We start from the raw sequence: 22,065 nt of genomic DNA, 5'->3' as shown, positions 1-22,065 counted from the left end.
TGTATGTTCTTCTTCACTGCTCCAATCTTCCGAGCTTGCTGTCCAGCTATAATTCTTTGACTTGTTTTTTTGTACTGTATTCTTTGAAGTACTGTTTGCTTTTTGTGGTTGACAGACATCCCTGGGGTAAGGCTAAACTTTTGCCAGGCTTTTGCTGAGGGAGATATTCCTTATTCTCATTTGTCCCAGTATTAATTTTCTCCATTTTATTTGCTAAATAAAGATAATTGGGTGGTAGTCTGCAACCGATATCATGACTAACCGAGCCAACAGATTGTATCCAATAGGTTTTTTGGGTCAGACGGAGAAAGCATTCCCTTAACTGAAATACTAACTTAGTACCAACCTTTCACCAGAACAGCACACCTTTTCTGTATGTTTATTTAAAGAGGCAGACTCACACATTCACATGGCTTCGTAGGAAAAGATCCAGAGGCATGATTATATTGAAGCAACTCTAAGACAACTTGAATGAGTGAAAAGTAAAGGAAAATGTTGAAAGGTTGGAGGCAATTTATTCTGTTCAAGGGCTGGCAAGTATTAAAATCAGGGTGTATACTGAAATGTGGATTCAGTGCCTGAGAGGGAGCAAACATAGGATGTGGTGTGGTCTGCTACAGCTTCAGACTTTGGAATATGCGGATTCAGGTCCGCATCCCAGCCTCCTCTCAACATCCTATGATTCTAAGCAAATCACTTATCTCCCTGTGCCTAAAAGGTTGTAAGTATCTATATAAAAAATTAACAGCTCTATAGTTTTTCTTCTAGCATCAAAAACTATGTGAAAGAAAATAATTTACTATATCCGTAACGCCCCAAACTTGTTCGTTTTTTTTGTTCTTTTTTTGACTTAAGAAAAGGGGGCTCAACCAATGCAATTAATATTAGAAATTGGTCCTGAGTATCATGTCCATTCAGAATGAGTCTGCTCATAGAGTAATAACTGGATTTAGAAATATAAAACATGCACTTTATATGCTCCACTTGCAAAGAATTATCTTCAGACAACCATAAATCTGAACTATGAATCTTAAGCGTGCATGAAAGTTGTGTTGAGCAACAGACTTCCTGGAGACAAAATTCCTTGCAACCAAACTGGAGGGCACACACTTGCTTGGGATATTCAGGGAGTACAGGTATGGTGAGCCTGCATCATCCCAACTCATCCCTACCATATATGACTTTGTGTCCACTTGTTCTGCCACAAATCTAGCCCAAGAGGCACACAAGTGATATTTGCCAATCCTCCTGGGTATCAGGATATTATTCACCATGGTGAGGTCGCTCGCTCTGATTTCCAAACGGGATGAACCATTTGACAACAATTTAAAGGTGTGACTGGATGCTCATCCTACATTTTAGTTGCTCACTTGTTTGAAGGTACCAGAGATCTTTCGGCATCTTAATATTTTGGCTGCATCAGACATCCACAAAATATGGACCTCTAAATAATCTTAAGTCTGGGGGACCAACAGTTTGGCTAGACCAGTAGTCTCTCTTTGAATGATGATGCCAAAATCCAACAGGAAAAGTATATTGTCTTCCTAGGAACCGTGTCACATGTCCACCAGTCACTGACAACCAGAACTTGGTCCACCATGCAAGCTGGATAGTAGGACCTAAGAGTTTTGTACTATTACTGCTGAGCACCAAAAATCCCTCACTTACACAAGGGTTAGCATCCCAGTTCACCCTGATAGGTGGATGTTTTTTTATTTCATTTTTTCCACTGCCTGGGATCAAACTCATGGGTTACTCTCTTACACCCATGGCCACTACTCAATTGTATTTGCCTTGTGGTGGCCTTCTGGTTTTATTATTCACTCTAGACCATTTCTGACTACAGTTTGGGTAGTTTCTTTAACAAACTTTCCTTCAAAAGATTACATTCATAGGTTTACATTCTCCCATGTTTTCTATTTATTCCCTCCCCTTATTGAAAATCTGTTTTTCAGTCATGTGGACCACTGTAATTCTTCATTTCTTGGTCTCCCAATAGTAATGTCTTCCAATATCAGCAAATTCAAAGTTTAGCAGTGTGGCTTATTTCGGGGCTAAGCAGGCAGTCACACATCTCCTCTAGCTTGGCCTCAATACACTGGCTTTATGCAGAGAGGCAAACCCTCTTTAAGGCACATTGCCACTACAAATGTGGACCTACCTTTATCAAAGACCAGTTCCATCTACTACTCTCCCACAAGAGCACTTCATTCTTCTAGGGTTAGTCTTCTTCTTGTTCCTACAGAGCGCTGAGTCACAGAGTAGATGCGACTGCTCTGTTCCCAAGGCTTAGCCATGGAATGCCCTTCCTACTACACTTCAAGAAGACTAAGAACCTTACAAGGATCCACAGGCACATGAAAGCCAGGACTTTCACTTGTCATGGGACCTGCATGCTGTATTGCTCTGTTCAAGGAGGATCTCAGATTCCTCCTCACAGGAACACACTATCTACAGATGTCCATGTTATTTACATAGAATGGCATTATCATGTTAGCGCAATAAAACTGACTGTGTTAGGTGTTGGCCACCGTTTTTACTAACTCTTAGTTCCTATGTGTAAACCGTGGCCAATCTTCTTGAAATCAGAATCTCTGGTTGGACACTGTTTTTTGTGTGCAATAACCATACCGTACAACATCTTGAAACATGTCCTAAAATAAGCCTTAACTCTCATCAAAGAGTTCAGTGTACAAAGGCAGTAACTTAGTTACCCAATGGGAGTGAAATAGTGCCTGATACCCTGGGACCCACACTGGTTAATGGCACAGCATTGTTCAGTACTCCAGTAAACAATTTATGATTTTAACTCCTCTGGTGCCCTGGACGTAACGGTTACATCCTAGGCAGCACCGCTCGGGTGCCCAGGACGTAACCGTTACGTCCAGCTAGGGGGCCCACAGGGGAAGAAAAAGCATTTCTCCTCCGATCACGTAGAGGGGGCGAGAGAGGCATGAAAGGAGAGGAAAGGCCTTTCCTCTCCTTTCATGTCTCAGCAGAATTGCCACTAGACCCCAGGGATTTTTTTTGTTTTGTTCATATCATAAGGGGAGCTACCCTTTGGGAGAGGGTCGCTCCACAGGGGCGATGCAATTTATTTTTTGCCCATTTCTGCCCCCCTGGGGGCAGATAGACCTATTATAATTAGGCCAATTTGCCCCCGGGGGCAGAAACCGGTAGAAACTAGGGATCTTTTTTTTAAAAAAAAATTGTTTTAAATGTATGTGGAGAGCGACCCCTTAGGCAAGGGTTACTCCCTTGGGGGCAAATTTACTTTTAGGCAATTTCTGCCCCCCTTTGGGGGCAGATCAGACTATTTTTATTACGCCAATAGACACCAGGGAATTTGTTTTGTTTTTGATTATGTCATAAGGGGAGCAGCCCCTTGCACAAGGGCCGATCCCCAGTGGGGCAAAATATTTTTAGGCCTATTATAATTAGGCCGATTTGCCTCCAGGGGGGGCAGAAATCCCTAGACACCAGGGATATATTTTTTTATGTTTACTTTTTTTTTTTTTTTAAATATATGGTGAGCGACCCCCTAGGCTACGGTCGTTCCCTTGGGGGGCACATTTATTTTAGGCCATTTCTGCCCCCCTTGATCAGCCTATTTTTATTAAGCCGATCTGCCCCCAAGGCGGGCAGAAACCACTAGGCACCAGGGATTTTTGTTTTTGGCGGCAATTTCACACAAGGGGAGCTACCCCTTAGGCAAGGGTTGTTCGCCGGGGGGGGAATTTATTTTAGGCCATTTCTGCTCCTCTTGGGGGCAGATCAGCCTATTTCTATTAGGCCAATCTGCACCGGTGGCGGGAGGGGTGGAAGGGGAGGGGTTCGAGGGGGTGTAGAAACCAGTTAAGGACCAGGGATTGGTGTATGTGTTTATTTTGTTTGGGGGGGTGGGGGGGGGGGGTCCCTTTTGCAAGGGTCACTCCCCATGGGGGCACATTACTGTTGGCCATATCGGCCTATTTTTGGAAAGCCCATCTGCTACCCCACCCCAAATAAATGGGACCAAAGTTGTTCTGCCCACCAGATGGGGCAATTACTCCGGATCCGCTCCCCGGCGGGGGCAGAAAGCTTACTAGATGCCAGGGAATTAAAAAAATATATAAAAAATAGTGGGGTGGTGGTTACCAACCAGTATAGGCCTGGTTAGGCCCCACCCCAACTGAAGGGGGTAACAGTCTCAACTCTCCCCACGCACAATAAAACATCTTATCCCATGGCAAGCAAGAGGACATTTGATTATTTGGGGTTTTGGTTTTACATTTGGGCCATGAGAGCTTGGCTAACTCTCACAATCGTCACACTTGGCATGGTGAGGGCTGCACTTTTTAGACTTTGGGACGCTGCCAGTTAGAAAAATCCACAAGACCTAAACACATCTGAAAACTAAACATCTGGGTGATTCCAGGGTGGTGTGCTTCACAAGCACCCGCACCATTTTCTTACCCACAGTGCCCCGCAAACTTCCAACTTTGCTGAAAATCACACATTTTTCCCACATTTTGTGATGGAACCTTCTGGAATCTGCAGGAATCCACAAAATTCTTACCACCCAGCATTTGTCTCATCTATGCCGATAAAAATTCTGCTGCACTTGGCAGCCTAAAATGTTGTTTTTTTTTCAAACTGCCCTTTTGGACCCGCTTTGGTTTCCCCTCAATTTCGACATGTTTTTGGCTCTTCCCTCTCACAGGCACTTGGGTCCACCTACACAAGTGAGGTATAATTTTTACCGGGAGGCTGAGGAGAACATTGGGTGGTAGGAAATCTGTCCCAGTGTGGCAATCCCACAAAGAAATATGGGAAAAATTAGACTTTTTAGCTAAATTTGAGATTTGCTGAGGATTTGGGGTAAGGAAACATTGGGGGATCCACGCAAGTCACACCTCTCTGGAATCCCTCGGGTGTCTAGTTTTCAGAAATGTCCAGGTTTGGTAGGATTCCCTAGATGGCTGCTGAGCCAGGACCAAAAACGCAGGTGCTCCCCACAAAAATAGGTAGTTTTGTATTTGATCATTTTGATGTGTCCAGATAGTGTTTTGAGGCATTTCCTTTCACGGGCGCTAGGCCTACCCACACAAGTGAGGTACCATTTTTAATCGAAAGACTTGGGAGAACACTGGGTGGAAGGAAATTTGTGGCTCCTCTCAGATTCCAGAACTTTGTGTCACTGAAATGGGAGGAAAAATTGGTTTTTTTTTAGCCAGATTTTGAGGTTTGCAAAGGTTTCTGAGTAACAGAACCTGGTGAGAGCCCTCACAAGTCACCCCATCTTGGATTCCCCTAGGTGTCAAGTTTTCAAAAATGCTCAGGTTTGGTAGGCTTCCCTAGGTGCCGGCTGAGTTAGAGGCCAAAATCCACAGCTAGGCATGTTGCAAAAAACACGTCTGTTTGCTTTGGGAGAACGTGATGTGTCCACGTTGAGTTTTGGGGCATTTCCTTTTGCGGTCGCTAGGCCTACCCACACAAGTGAGGTACCACTTATCAGGAGACTTCGGGGAACGCTGGGTGGAAGGAAATTTGTGGCTCCTCTCAGTTCCAGAACTTTGTGTCACTGAAATGATAGGAAAAATAGTTTTTTTTTAGCCAGATTTTGAGGTCTGCAAAGGTTTCTGAGTAACAGAACATGGTGAGAGCCCTCACAAGTCACCCCATCTTGGATTCCCCTAGGTGTCAAGTTTACAAAAATGCTCAGGTTTGGTATGTTTTCTTATGTGCCGGCTGAGCTAGAGGCCAAAATCTATAGCTAGGCACTTGGCAAAAAAAAGTCAGAATTCAATGTAAAAATGTGATGTGTCCATGTTGCGTTTTCTGTCATGAGCATTAGGCCTACCTACGCAAGTGAGGTACCATTTTTATAGGGAGACTTGGGGGAACACAGAAGAGCAAAACAAGTGTTAATGCCCTTTGTCTTTCTGTACATTTTTTCCTTCCAAATGTAAGACATTGTGTAAAAAAGAAGTCTATTTGAGAAATACCCTCTAATTCGCATGCTATTATGGGCACCCCAGAATTCAGAGATGTGCAAATAACCACTGCTTCTCAACACCTTATCATGTGCCCATTTTGGAAATACAATTTTATATTTCAGCAAATGAATTGCTGTATACTTGGTATAGAATGAAAACCCATTGCAAGGTGCAGCTCATTTATTGGCTCTGGGTGCCTAGGGTTCTTGATGAACATACAAGCCCTATATATCCCGGCAACTATAAGAGTAAAGCAGACGTAACAGTATATTGCTTTCAAAAATCCGACATTGCAGGAAAAAGTTACAGAGTAAAACGTTGAGAAAAATGGCAGTTTTTTCACCTCAATTTCAATATTTGTTTATTTCAGCTGTTATTTTCTGTAGGAAAACCTTGTAGGATCTACAAATTACCCCTTGCTGAATTCAAAATTCTGTCTACTTTTCAGAAATGTTTAGCTTCCTGGGACCCAGCATTGGTTTCACACCCATTTCTGTCACTAAGTGGAGGGAGGCTGAAAGCACAAAAAATAGTAAAAATGGGTTATGTCCAAGTAAAATGCCAAAATTGTGTTGAAAAACTGGGTTTTCTGAATCAAGTCTGCCTGTTCCTGAAAGCTGCATACTCTTTGTTGATGCCATTTTCAGGGGGAAAAAACCACAAACCTTCTTCTGCACCCCTTTTTCCCATTTTATTGAAAAAAACGAATTTTTCACTGTATTTTGGCTAATTTCTTGGTCTCCTTCAGGGGAACCCACAAAGTATGGGTACCTCAAGAATCCCTAGTCCAGTGGTTCTCAACCTGTGGTCCGGGGACCCCTGGGGGTCCAGTAAGCCTCCTCAGGGGCTCCGTGACTGCTGAGCAAATTAAATTATCTTAACAGATTAGATCCTCAGCTTTAAGTAATGGCTCAGTGGGGGTCCCCGGATTCCAATAAATGTTTCAGTGAGGGTCCCCGGGTTCCAGCAATGATAAAGTGGGGGTCTTTAGGTTCCAGTAATGATAAAGTGGGGGTCCACAGAAGTCAAAAGGTTGGGAACCACTGCCCTAGGCTGTTGGAAAAAAGGACGCAAATTTGGCGTGGGTAGCTTACGGGGATAAAAAGTTATGAGGGCCTAGGCATGAACTGCCCCAAATAGCCAAAAAAAGGCCTGGCACCTGAGGAGAAAAGGCCTGGCAGCAAAGGGGTTAATTAACTATGCATAAGAGATACATTTCTCCAGTAAACAATTATTGCCCCAGAACCCAGAAAATGCCTTTTGGTAGGGTGAGCAAAGTATGATGGCAATGAATTTGAATAGATCTGGAATTAATGATTAATTACTTCAATTGCATGCATGACTGCAAAGATGCTGTCTACTCAGAAGCTGACTGGAAAACTGATTTGCCATTCAAAGGGAGGAGGAATTTGTTGGAGCCCAATTTCTACATCAATGTGCCCTCCTTTGTTCAGCCTGCATTAACGGTACACAAAAGATTTTGAGATTAATTATATTTCAAGTTTCTTTGAACATGTTCACTGCTCTACTGTGAATCTCAAAATAATTTTAAAATGAGAAATTAGAAATTGGCAGGCAAGAAGTGCAGAATCTCTATGCAGGAGTTTTAGGAGAAGCTAGCTGTAAAGAACAACAAAGTGCAAACAAAGGTTACAACACTGGTAAAACTAAACCAGCTATGCAGAAATTCAACTACATTGTTAAACAGTGCATACAATTTTTACTTAATCAAGATGATCAATTAGCAAAGAAAAAGTCATATTTTAATGAATCAATAATTTCGTAGAAAATACACCAAGACCTAGGCCTGTTTCTGATAAGCCATTACGCAGTCACAGTTGTCTTGATGCCAAGTGAAGATTATCAATTTGAACTTTAAGATCAGTCCAGCATTTACTTGGCACACAATTAAAGAGAAATGTTCACACCCAGCTGTAATATAGCAATTAAAAGGTTAACACACACGCTCAGAGATTCAGGTGTACCTTTTTCTTTTGCTGTTCAAGACTTGGATTGTCAGGCACTGATGGCATAGGCAGAGATGTGTCACTTTCTTCTGGAAACAACCGTATTAGCTTTTTGTCAGCAGATGAATTATCTTCTGCCTTTGAAGTAGAGGGGTCCCCATCTCTCTGTTCTCCTTGTGCCCACATTTTCTCCTTGTCCAATATGTCCACTTCAGAAACTAAGACTGGTTTAGTATCCGCTGCAAACGAAACAGATTTCAATTTTAAGGAACCAGTTTCACCCTTATTGACGCTGTAATATCTAGTTGATTAATAATAAAGTTCTGCAGCAACGTGGGGCACGGATTCCTATGTGAATGGTTGTTACTACCTGATCACTACTATAAACTTGGCTATTCATGTCTTGAATTTACTACTTTGCAGTTTGTCAAGGATGTAAACATTTATATAATATCTATTTGTCAAAGGAAGGGGATGCTTCAAAAAATGTACATGTTCCATAAAAAAAAAATGACTTCTCGATGTGGATGCCATGCAATGAGGTAACAAATTATGACTGCATTCTTTTATCAGAGCTCTAATAATAACTTATCTGACTATGTCAGGCTTGATATTATAATCAGGATTTGGATTCTAGCAAGACTTCCACTTATCTGCAAATCTACACAAAGAGGCTGAAAATAAGCAGGATCTGGCAGTGCCAGTTTTAGAATTAAGTGTTTGTTAGTCTATGAACACTCACACACATGTATGTTTAAGGGTATCCATCAAATCCTCTCAAACCTTCTGAGGAAATTAGATTTTTAATACGATCGTATCGACCCGCCATTTTGTGGACCGCCGCCATTTTATGTTGCCTTCACTCAGGCAGCACAGTGAACGAAGTCCATTCTGCCTTTTCTGCTTATTCTGCAACATGGTGTTCAAAACAGCCTTCTGCCTCTATCTTTACAAGGCTGGTATTTAGGTCTGACCGAGTACACTAATCCCTGTCTGGTTTTCTAATCCTTGTTTCAACTATCTGTAGGCTCACACTATTCTCCGCCGATCTTATCTTATCGTCTGGCCTTCGCTGTCCTTTGCTAGTATTCTCTCATTTCACAACTGTCCTCCAAACGCACACAAACTTATCGCACCACATGCAACTTCGTTGTGGATCGGTTAATGAATTAGTTCAAGGGAGGGGTGACAAACACAGCTGGAGGGGAGGCAACCTTAAGTCACTTGATACTTTGTGCTGTCTTGTTTTCCGACATTTCTATTGGCTCTGTTCTATCTTTACATTATTCTTACTGGCTCCTTTCTATGTGTTCTGGGAGTGTATGTAGTTAATAAATGGTTTTTATACGGTATATAAGATTGTGCGCCACAAAGTAAAGTGGCAGTCTCCTGAGAACATACCTTGTGTACTTCTTGGACAACTGTACTAGCTGCAGCTAATAAAATCTGATCTTTTACGCCTGACAGAGTGTCCCGTGTCTCTGTTAGTTGAGGCAGGTGAATCCAAGAAGATTTCAGGCGTACCCTGCGCCGCCAGGCCCATAAGGTTCTGGTTCTTCAACTGGCGCCCAACGTGGGGCGGCTTCAGCGGTACCGGTTCTGCCTGAAGGTCGTGAGGAACCCCGCAAGAAAATTCTGGAGGAATCGCGAGCCACGTCAAGCGACCCCTGTATGTCGAAGTGGTCCGAAGGTCTTTTTCAGCGCGGTTACTCCTTCCTGACGGCTACTGACGACTGCTGCCCTGACTGCCGCCCTGCCTTGGCCCTTTCTTTGATGATGTATGGTAAAGCGAGACGATAGACGGGCCTCTGTTGGTGTAAGAAGACATCCTTAGTTAAGTATTTGGTGGGTCGCGCCCACAAATTTTGGTCTTTGTTTTGTCCTTAGGTCCTTAGATTTGGCCATTGCAGTGGCCAAAGCCGAGGGGTAAGTGCATTTGTGCTGTGTAAACTGAAAGTTTTACCCCCTTGATGTTTGTGAACAGCCAGTAAAAATCGTGAGATGTCTGGTCTGACTAAGTTTGGAAAACTTTGTTGCTTTGGTTGTAATAGGGACTCCCAGCTTGAGGACTCCTGTCCGATTCCTTCGGTTGGAACTCCCACATATGAGCTCTATTCTAAACATGGTGTTGGTCCTATTGCCTTTAATAAGACATGGACCCGATATACAAAGAAAGATGGTGTTTTAAAATAGCCAGAAAATGGTAGTTTCGAAACTGATGTGCTAGATAATTTAGAAGCAACGTTATTTAAAAGAAAAGCCCGGCCGGCAATGTTTGACTCTTTTCGCCTTTGGCGTAAGGAAGCCAAACAGAGAGAAATTAAACAAGCGAAACGAGATAGGAAAACACAGGGAATGACGATTATACAGGCTGCTCAGCAATTCAAAGATGATGAAATAGATAATGCAATGGAAATTTCAGACAGACAGCATCGAATGGCAATAGATAAATGCTATCCGACGTTGCCTATCTCTTCCCTTGATAAAAGAAAAGATTTTGAGGAAGATTCCTTAATGTCCCACTTATTGAAATTGCCTCCGCCCTATGTACAAGGTGCTAATGCACCCCCGATGTTACAGCCTGTTCAGCCGCCAGTTGTGCTTCCGCCTGCTCCAGCTTTTCCACATTTGCCTCCTCAAGTATTGCCTATGCCAGCTTTGCCTTTAACTCCTTTGCCTTCTGCTCCTTTGGCAATTCCTAATGCTCCTTTAGTTAATTCACCTAATACCTTGTCCCCTATCCTTATGTCAAATTCTCCATCTATGCGTAAGCGATTTGCAGATACTGTCTCTGGTCTCTTATCACCTTTCTTTGAAGCTTTAAACGTGTCTCCAGCTTTTTCTCGAAGACAGTCTCGTAGTCAATTCCCAGACTCCGAAGAGCGAGAAAAATTGGACTCACTTGCTTGTAGATGGATCAAGAAGGGTCCCCAATATAGTACGTCTGATATTATGTCCACCTTTCTGCAATGGAATGCACCTACGCAGAGATATGTTTTTAAAGTTATGTGCGATACTCTCGCTAAAGAATGGGAGGATATGAATTTGGGTTCGGTCCCACAGGATCTGTTAGATGTTCAGGCTGACTTTGACAAAGGACTTATTGTGGGTCCTAAGGTTGAAAACGCTGTCAGAACACTTATTTCTTTCAGATCCCTATTGTTCTCACAGACTTTTCCTGATTCTGATCCTTCAGTTAGGACAGCACTGAAAAACTATCCCATGAGAGAGGTTTCTCCAATATGGAAGGAAGAAGTTGCAGCAGCAGGTGCTAATCCAGCTATTCCTGCGCATTTTCAGCGCATATGGATACATGTCCCCTGGAAAAGGTCTGAAGTTTTAGCACTTAAACAGTCACTACCAGATTCACGCAAAAATCCTGCTGGTTACTATAAAGAGTTGTCGCAAACAGTTGATGCATGTACTATGAATCTAGCAGATATTGACATGTTGATGGGAAATGTAGTTCCACAGACAATATGGGCTAAAATTCGTAGAGAGGATCACGCTCAAGAATTAGGCGGCGATTGGAACACTATTATTGCCGCAGATAGAGGTCAAGTAGGTGGTGCAAAGCCCGATGCTTTGATCTCAGAACTCCCTGGTAGGATTATTACATTAATGAAAACAATGATGCCTGCTTTGAGAGTTAATTGGGATAAGTTAGCAGCATGTAAACAAAAGAAAGATGAAAGTGTTTCCGATTTCTTTACCCGATTCGAGGAGACATTCATTGATCACAGTGGTCAAGATATGGCTACAGAAGGGGGACAGCGATTATTTGTGGATAAGTTCGTATATAACTTGCTTCCTGAACTATCACACAAGCTAAAAGACTCCGAGAGTTCATGGGCAGTTTCTTCTTCCGCCCAGATATTGGCTACTGCACAATATTATGAAAATAGAGACAAAGAAGAAAGGGAAAAACAAGAGAAAAAGACGAAAGAATTAAAAACTAAAGTTCTCTTGCAACAGGCTTATCCTCCTCGTTATGTTCAGCCTCAGTTTCAACAGCCTCCGCAGTTTCAGAGGTTGTATCAAAAGCCTGAACCATTCATTCCAAGACCTTTGTTAGGTCCCAATCAATGTGCTTATTGTAGGGAGGAAGGTCATTTTAAGAACAATTGTCCGGCATTGTTGCAGCGTAATGGAGCAACATCTGCTTCACGAGGTCGTGGTGGTCTTCAGTCAGCAAATAGAGGTAGAGGTCGAGGTGTGTTAACCCAAGAGCAGCGTTCTTTTGTTCCTCCAAATTCCGGAAATTACTTTGACCAGCAAAATGTTAGGTCTACACAGTATTACAGTGAGGATCAGTATATTGAAGGAGGGAATGAAAGTCTTCATTTTGAATAGGACAGCCATGGACAAAGTAAGGGGGTTACGTCAATTCCAGTGGATCAGAATGGACCTTATGTTAATGTCACTACAATGGGTGTTTCAGAGCCATTTCTTTTAGATACTGGTGCCATGAGAAGCTCTATCATTCATTCTAAACTCCCTGGCGCACCTTTGTCTGGCTTAACGAATGTATCTGTAGGATTTTCTGGCGCCCCTGTTCGCAATCCAGTTTCTTGCCCTTTGCCTGTTTCAATAGGCCCTTATGATTTAGAAGCTCCGCTTCTTCTGACGAATGGTTGTGGTGAAAATCTGTTGGGTTTAGATCTATTAAAAAGAATGCATGCTACGATATATTGTTCACCTTCTGGTGTATACCTCACTCTAGGACAGAAAATGACTAGTCCAATGTACTTATCAAAAGATCAATTCCCACCTGAATTGCTTTCTCTTCCCGAAACGCTTTGGGCTACGGGTCCGAATGACGTTGGTTGTCTTGAGATCCCACCTTATGTTGTTACTCTTAAGCCCAATGCTGAAATGCCACGTATTCCGCAATACAGAATCTCTACTGAAGGTGAGAAAGCACTTCTGGAAATTGTCCATGATTTGATTCAGAAGGGTGTGGTTGAGGAAACGAGAGGAAATACATGTAACAGTCCTGTTCTTCCGGTTCTTAAACGCACTGATCCTTCTCAGCCTCCTGTTTATCGTTTTGTAATTGATCTTCGGGAGGTAAACAAGATTGTCATACCGCAGTTTCCTGTAGTCCCAGATATCACTGCTCTGTTGACGATGATACCTTCTACAGCGACTTGGTTTTCAGTTATTGATTTAAAGAATGCTTTCTTTAGTATTCCCATCGCCGAAGAGAGTAGAGATATTTTTGGTTTTTCCCTCGGAGGCCGAAGCTTCCGGTTTAAACGCGCACCTCAAGGTTATTGTGAAAGTCCCTCTGTTTACAGTCAAGCTCTAAAATGTCATCTTGATGCCTTTTCCTTACCGTCCGGTGCCGCTCTCATTCAGTACATGGATGACTTATTAGTTGCCGCTGATTCAGAGGAGATTTGCAAAAACGTGACCGTTGCACTGTTGCGTCATTTGTTTGATCTAAATCACAAGGTTTCTCCTTCTAAATTACAATATGTCTGTCGCGAGGTGACTTATTTGGGTCATCTCTTGTCAAAGGAGGGACGACGATTGACCCCCGAACGAATTCAGGCAATTGCACAAATGTCAGTGCCATCCACACAAAGAGAGGTACGTGCCTTTTTGGGCATTACTTCTTATTGTAGACAGTGGATTCCGAGTTTCTCTTTATTGGCTAAACCGCTGTTGGCGCTAACTTTAAAAGATACGCCTCAGCCTCTTCCGTGGACTGACGAGTGTCAGAAGAGTTTTACTGATTTGCGTATTGCTTTGTGTTCTGCTCCTGTATTGGGTACTCCTGATTACAGTAAGCCCTTTACGCTCTATGTCAACGAAAGAGAGGGTTGTGCATTGTCAGTCTTAACGCAGCGTTTTGGAGATCAACAGCGACCATGCGCATATTTCTCAGCTACGTTAGATCCAGTAGCTAAAGCATTGCCTAGTTGTCTTAAAGCGACAGCGGCAGCAGCAATTTCTATTCGACAGTCTGCTGGAGTAGTACTAGATAATACTCTCATTGTTATGGTGCCACATGCAGTGGATATTTTACTAAATAGGACAAAAACGCAGCATCTTACGAGTGCTCGGTTGTCCGGATATGAGCTGACGCTTTTGGCTAGTCACATACACATCAAACGATGTAATACCCTGAATCCAGCTACTTTGTTGCCTCTTCCAGAAGAGAGAGATGTCTCTGAACAACATGATTGTTTTCTCCGTACTGAAGAAGAGACTAAGGGTAGAATTGACCTAAAAGACACGCCATTAGTGAATCCAGATGGAACACTATGGGTAGATGGTTCTTGTTTCAAGCTCCCGAATGGAGATACAGTTTCAGCCTACGCTATTACTACTTTGCATACGATTGTGGAGACAGCACGCATTAGACATAATTCAGCTCAGGCAGCTGAATTGATAGCCTTAACTAGAGCGTGTGTGTTATCCAAAGGAAAAAGAGTAAACGTGTACACTGATAGCCAATACGCTTTTGGTGTAGCGTTTAACTTTGGGCGCTTATGGAAGGAAAGAGGATTCTTTACTTCCCATGGTACTAAGATACAACATGGTCAATTAGTGACTGAACTTCTTGAGTCACTTACAATGCCTACTCAGATAGCGATCGTGAAGTGTAGTGCACACAAAAAGATTGTGGACGATGTTGGTCGAGGAAATGCATTTGCAGATGAGGTAGCGAAAAAGACAGCCAGAGACAACACAAGTCGAATGTATGTTGCAGGTCCCGCAAACTGCGTAAGAGAAAAGGGAATGTGTGAAGATACAGTAGAGAGTGTGAAATCAATTCAAGGAGAGGCTACGGAGAATGAGTTGAGAAAGTGGAAGGAAAGTACAGGAATGTTAGATGAGATGGGATGTTGGGTTGAATTATCAGAACATCAACGTTGGCTGTTACCAGATGCTTATGTACTACCTGTAGTTACTATGGCACATGGTCCAGCTCACCTAAGTGCAAAAGGAATATGTAAACTTCTGGCTCCAGTGTGGCAAAATGAGGGGATCCCAAAGTGTGCAAATAATGTAGTAAAACATTGTATTGTTTGCTTGATGTACAATCCGGGAAAGGGAACCCCAACTCCAGCAGGTCATTTTGCTCCTCCGACATATCCATTTGAGGTGTTGCAGATCGATTATATTCACATGGAACGATGCAACAACCTCAAATATGTTCTGGTGGTAGTATGTGCTTTTTCTAGATGGGTAGAAGCCTACCCTCTGAAGGACAATACTGCTTTATCAACTGCCAAAATACTTTTGAAAGAATTCTTCCCTAGGTTTGGTTTGCCGCGCATTGTCTGGAGTGACAATGGGAGCGAATTTGTGGGTCAAGTCATGCAAAAAGTTTGTGCAGGTCTTGGCATAAAACAGAAGTTCCACGCGGCGAATCACCCACAGTCGGCTGGTTTAGTAGAATGCTACAATGGAACCTTGAAGCTTAAAATTGCTAAGGTGCAAGCTAGCACAGGACTTAATTGGCCTGATGCTTTACCATTGGCTCTTCTGTCCACCAGAACAGCAGTACACTCTCGTTTGGGGCTTAGCCCTTACGAAGTGATATTTGGTCGCCCAGCTAATGTATGGGGAGTTCCTCGCCCTAAGAAATACTCAGACTTGCCATACCCGATGTTGATTGACTACTTGCATGACCTTACAACTAAATTGCGTGTTCTTCATCAACAGGTTCAGAGTGCTCTACCAGAGGCTTCCACAGACCCAGGTCATTCCATCCGACCAGGTGACTGGGTCTGCACGAAAAATTTCCAACGACAGAGAAATTTGGAGCCCAGATGGAGAGAGCCACGCCTGGTTCTTTTGACCACAAGAACAGCAGTTAAAGTCGAAGGAAAGAAAAACTGGGTGCATGCCGTGCACTGCAAGAAAGTGCCTTTGCCCTTGCCTTTCGATCAGTGGGTCCGTAGAGGCATCAGTGACTCTGAAAGTGAGAAAGTTCCGCAATTTGTACCATTCAGTGATGCGCGTCTAATTGGAACACTTTCTGAGAAAGAGGACGACGACATCCTTCAAGAAGCAATACCATCGCATCGTCGCTTGAACACGACAAATCCAGGAACATTGTTTCAAAACCAGACTGCCTCTGGACAGGAACGCTATAATTTGAGACCAAGACCAAAGAACTTGTAAATTTCTCTCCTATGTAGTACTCTATCCCGGTTGCAGGGTCACGGTAGGAGTCTTAGTTACGACCTGAGTAAGTGGCAATAGGCCTGCAGGACCTCACAGTGTCATAGGACGGTAGATAATCGTGACTACAGTGATTGAGGAAGATTGCCGTGAGCATCCACTTAGAAAGATGGAGGCTACATTAGATAAAAGAGAAAGTAAAAATGTAAAGAATAATTGTAAAGAATTATATAGTCGTTGTAGTATTGCTCTATGCGTCATTATATTGTCGTGTATTCTTTTGGCATCTGTAAACTGGATCATTATTACTCTGCAGCAAAAAGTTGTCTCTTCTCCTACCTCTACATCTTCTTCTACTATCTCTCCGCACCTATTTCACACTCTTCCCCAGCATGAACTCATCAGAAGAACTGAATACTTTAACAATTCCTTCGTCCAGTTGTTACATCAACATCAGTTAGTGATCAATACAACTGACTGTTGGGTGTGTGGACTCATACCACATACGGTAGAAAAAGGAATGCCATATTTAGTTCTTCCATTCTCCTATGAAGGTTCCGCTTGGGCTTATTTTGTCATTTTCAATAATGCATATCAAAGTAAAATTAAACAACCTGTCAGTTCACATAGTGTTGGTTCAGATTTCAGTCATAGTTTATTGATAAAGGGAATGGTAGCTATGGCTAAAATCATGGAAAAAAGTGAAGCTTCCATAGATGAAAGAAAAGCATATACCAATTGGAACATAACTAATTACATTTCCAGCCTCAATGATAAGGTTGAGCAAGGAAAATCTCCTCCGATACGGGTCATACCCCAACAAGGAAATTTCTGTCTGCAAATAAATGGTAGAACTCCAAACACCGGACAAAGAGAAAGTTTATGTTCCCATACATATGTTTATTCAGCCCTGAATCCACTGCCGTTAGTACCATCTCAAGGTACATACTTCGTTTGCCACGATAGGGCTTATACATGGTTGCCAGCTGATTTCTCTGGTACTTGTTATATAGCCTTTCTTCTTCCCCCTACATACACCGCTCCTGCGAACCATCATAAAAATAGATATGGCAGAGGGATTGTGGATTCGAAAGACACAGCAGGACAAGAGGGAGGAGATTTCCTCAAAGGATTTCTTCCCTTCTGGGGTCCAATGGCCAACAGCAGAAATATAAGGCAATTGGTTTGTGTCGTAGAAACCACCATAGACATCACTGTAGGAGCTTTAAGTAACATTACAGCTGAACTACAGGCTGATCGTCTTATGACCTTGCAGAACCGTGTTGCCTTAGACTTTGTTCTTGCGGACCGTGGTGGAGTATGCAAATTGATCGGATCAAGTTGCTGTATTTTCATACCTAATGACGCTCCGACAGTATACCAAGCTATCTCTAAGTTACACATAATCTCCGAGTCGATTCATCAGGACGAAGGAGATTGGTCCTTTTCAGAGTGGTTTTGGGAATTACTGTCCAAATGGGGTTGGAAGGTATTGACATTCTTTGGAGTAATTTTAGCTTTTATATTCTCTTGTTGTCTTTGTATGCACTGCGGTCCTGCCATCTGTGACCTATGTGCTACTGCATGTATTCCCAAACCCAAGTCACAAAGAGCAGAGAATATCAAAATGATGGTACAGCAACAGCTTGATGACCTCATGGCCATAGACATCGACTCAGATTAACATGAGTTTGTGTATCTTGCCTGAGTTCTGGCAAAAGGAGGGTCTGAGGAAATTCGATTTTTAATACGATCGTATCGACCCGCCATTTTGTGGCCCGCCGCCATTTTATGTTGCCTTCACTCAGGCAGCACAGTGAACGAAGTCCATTCTGCCTTTTCTGCTTATTCTGCAACATGGTGTTCAAAACAGCCTTCTGCCTCTATCTTTACAAGGCTGGTATTAAGGTCTGACCGAGTACACTAATCCCTGTCTGGTTTTCTAATCCTTGTTTCAACTATCTGTAGGCTCACACTATTCTCCGCCGATCTTATCTTATCGTCTGGCCTTCGCTGTCCTTTGCTAGTATTCTCTCATTTCACAACTGTCCTCCAAACGCACACAAACTTATCGCACCACATGCAACTTCGTTGTGGATCGGTTAATGAATTAGTTCAAGGGAGGGGTGACAAACACAGCTGGAGGGGAGGCAACCTTAAGTCACTTGATACTTTGTGCTGTCTTGTTTTCCGACATTTCTATTGGCTCTGTTCTATCTTTACATTATTCTTACTGGCTCCTTTCTATGTGTTCTGGGAGTGTATGTAGTTAATAAATGGTTTTTATACGGTATATAAGATTGTGCGCCACAAAGTAAAGTGGCAGTCTCCTGAGAACATACCTTGTGTACTTCTTGGACAACTGTACTAGCTGCAGCTAATAAAATCTGATCTTTTACGCCTGACAGAGTGTCCCGTGTCTCTGTTAGTTGAGGCAGGTGAATCCAAGGAGATTTCAGGCGTACCCTGCGCCGCCAGGCCCATAAGGTTCTGGTTCTTCACTTCTCCCACACTGGAAAAAGATTCGACATTTACTCCCACTTTTGGGCAGGATAAAATCTCTTCCAGGGTCGGAAAAAAACAATGTGGGGAAAGTAAAGAATTTAACATGAGCAAATAAACGCCTTTATACTTCTCATACAAAACTGGAATTCACAAAAGACTGCCAGCACTAGAGTTTCTAGGCCTACGTCTTTCAACATTCTGTATTGCTAATACTTGTAAATCTGCAACAGTGCAAGGACCTATGTCTGAGGGTGCACATTTGTGGTTATCTATAACAACTGAGGTCTTAATTAGTTTTCATGCTGTACTTAGTGTTGCCCCTAAAAGTTATACACTAATTCTCTATTATGAATGTTTACTAAATGATGCTTCCGAGCAATGATATTTTAGGGTGCACAATAGTTTAGCAAAACTTTTTTTTTTCTTCTTTTTTTCAAGCAAACTTACTTGAGCACATTGTAGTTTGGAAAAAACAAAAACAACCCACGTTACTGCTTTCAGACTTCTGCATGTATATGTGTATAATCAGAGAGCATTTCATAAGCATTATAAGTAGCCTCAAAACTTGACATTTTTCTAACACTGAACGTGTTTTGTATACTGAAACCACTGTCAGGAATGCAAGCTGAACTCACAGATCACTGCATTTCCTTATCATCTTCCCTCTAATAGTGAAGGTTTTGAGCTAATCATACGAACACGTTTCATCAATGTATAAATATGAATATAAATCGTGCCCTAGCGAACAATCCTCTTTTATGATCCATATTGTGGCTATGGGAGTAATTTGGGCTGCATTACAAGAAGGGGATTGTTTTATTTATTTATTTTTTAACTTAAAGGTGTGAATTGCCTGATTTATTGTTGATTTGTTCTCTGCTGCACCTTGCACTTTTAGCTTTCTTGTGTACAGCACGATCTTAGTCAAATTTTACTCAAATATGATCAACAGAACTCAGAGTGAAAGTTACTCACTATTAGTTTTACTTGCACGAGGAATCAAAAAGAGGCATGAGGCCATAAGGAATGGACTGGATTGTGGTGGCACAGACCTAACCAATCATGTTCATTTGTTTGGAGGAGGAAAGCACAAGGAAGGGCAGCACGCATCAGGAGCCCCCTGGACTCTATTATTTGGGAAGCAACCACGGAAGAAATGTCTCCAGGAACTAAAAGATTCAAATCACACAGCAGCCTCACAATTACCTGTATAGCTCAATTAGTCATTTGTAGCGGTGTGGCTTTTGATCAACCAATGTTTCAGACAAGAAATCACTTTGATCTGCCCTGAGAGAAGATGACCCACGACTATGGGCATCACTTTTGTAAAAACTCTCAAGACAGACCGAAGGCTGTAGACGTTTAATGAAGACTGAATATGCTGTGGCTCACTAAGAAGCAGAGGTATCTTCTGTGACACTTCTGAATACGAATGTGGAGGAATGCATCTCCAAGTACAAAGACTATTCAATCCTGATACTAAACCTCCTGAAGGATTTGCTGAATGGTCATACTCTTCATGTGAGCTGGAGGAGACCACAACCTATGCTACAGGCACTGAGATCACAACAGCCTTGTATTGTATTGTATAGCCTTTAGCTATGGAGTTAGCCTACTAGATCAGCCCATCCAAGTACACCACCTGGGCTTTCTGTGGAAGCTGTATATCCTGCTTTATGTCAGATGGTTATCACCATCCATGGGGATATGTGCACTGCACTGGGCTTAGCTGTAGACACCAAATACACTGTATAGCACAGGACTGCAATTTTCGCTATTCGTATGGAGTTCAGATGGACCTTCATTCCTTCTCACTTTGATTTTTGCAGCTTCATGGCCAGCCATGGGTGTTACACCTGTCTTGTGGCCATGGCGCAGATATGTCCTGTGATCTTAGACAAATTCCGGGTGTTGTCAGGTGGGCACACTTCTCCCAAGGCCACACTGAGTCCCATGCTTCTGCTCCTTATCAAAAGCTCAACATCACTCACATTGGTCATGTCAGGGTTGGAGAGGCTTTCCAATGGGTGTGCTTCTCGGCCCCATGTTTCTTCTTGGTGCGAGTGGACTTGTTCGCAGTTGGGTGGGACCCTTCCGGGAGGGAACAGAGGTAGGGCAGAGTTCTTTTTTTGGTGGTTGGGGCATTCTTTTTCTCTTTGGATTTTGGGAGAGTGGCGAGTGCATGCAAGGAAGCTTGCCTGAAACAAATCAAGAGAAATAAAAAAAATAAAAAAAAAGACTTCTTTACATCTACTGCACACAACTCGTACTGCTCAGGTCCTAAAGACTTTACATGAGCACAATTAGTTTTCCCAATGTGAGGTGGCGCAGACTCACTCTAGGTCGAATAATGGACCATCAACTAAGAAGACTATTCAACTACTTTGCATTGCACTCAGGATACTTCGTCTTTTTCTTTGTCCACTTCATTGCATTCCCTGGTTTCTTCTCAAGACTATACTTAATGGTTATTTTGTTTATTTTCCCGATTTTCTGTTGCTTCTTTTGTGATCATTTTTTTGTGTCTAGTTTGGATTTATCCTCAATAGGGTGCCACGTGAAATGTGCTGCAGCTTGGCCTTCTTCTTTCCTCTGTGTTTACCAGTTCCTCTCAGTATTCAATTTGGAGGGGCAAGGTGGTGTCCAGAAGGGATAACCCTTAGCATTCATTTGTCAAGAAAGGACAAGACAGAAGAAAGGATGTAAGACCTGCTACTGACAGTGGGAGTGGTTTCAATGCAGAGCCCCAAGATACATGTATCAACATGGAAGTAGGGAAGGGATGGGATTCACCCAGGTGCCCTATCCTCACCATCAATGGTACACCAGTGAACACTGGTCCAACACCTGTCGGGCAGTTTTCTTACCCTATCTAGAAATCAGGGGAGAAGTATTAGTAGGAGAGGATAAGGATGGGGACTGGTCGAGTTGGTCATCAAGGAAGGATGAAGTTTTCTGACAACCTTCTTTTCTCTTTCACAGGCAAGTGTGATAGATTTGTACAACCAACTGAAGCAGAAGAGTTGGGGAAGTTGGTCATTAAGGGAGGTAGGTATATCTAAATAACCTTCTTTTCTATTCTACAGGTGAGTGTACACAACTCATAGAAAAGATCGACTCAGAAGATGTTAAAAGGGGTTGGTCACAGGGTGGGCATATCCTATCAACTTTCTTTTCTCTTTCACAGAGAGAATCATAACTAAGGTTTACACATCAGGTAAATGATTCAAGTTTTGGGTTCAGGGGTGTGGACATTTAATAGAATACCTACTTGTCCATAGGACATGTTCCTTCATAAATCCTGTCCTGTAAAAGAAATGTCTTTGTCCCTTTTGATGTCATGTAGAGCGGTGACAAATTATGGTAGCAATCTGATATGCAAGAGCTCTGGTAATAGCCTGTCTGATTATGCCAGGGCTAATAATATAGTAACAATTTGCTTATTTTGCCACCTTTCCACAGATCTACATACT

The 22,065-nt window shown here is 42.6% G+C and overlaps 1 protein-coding gene across 2 annotated transcripts in view; it reads right to left on the bottom strand.

Annotated features, from left to right (window-relative positions):
• RNF213 (ring finger protein 213) overlaps window positions 1-22,065 on the bottom strand; it is a 1,978,231-nt gene that overhangs the window by 1,895,692 nt on the left and 60,474 nt on the right. For both annotated transcript variants that reach the window (XM_069199724.1, XM_069199725.1), the window contains exon 2: window positions 7,964-8,184. In XM_069199724.1, the coding sequence (XP_069055825.1) occupies window positions 7,964-8,184 (221 nt within the window). The remainder of the gene's footprint in view (window positions 1-7,963; window positions 8,185-22,065) is intronic.

Source organism: Pleurodeles waltl, chromosome 7 (genome assembly GCF_031143425.1).
Source record: "Pleurodeles waltl isolate 20211129_DDA chromosome 7, aPleWal1.hap1.20221129, whole genome shotgun sequence".
Classification (NCBI taxonomy): domain Eukaryota; kingdom Metazoa; phylum Chordata; class Amphibia; order Caudata; family Salamandridae; genus Pleurodeles; species Pleurodeles waltl.
Note: the sequence above shows the minus strand (reverse complement) of the source record. Positions and strands in the feature narration are given on the sequence as shown.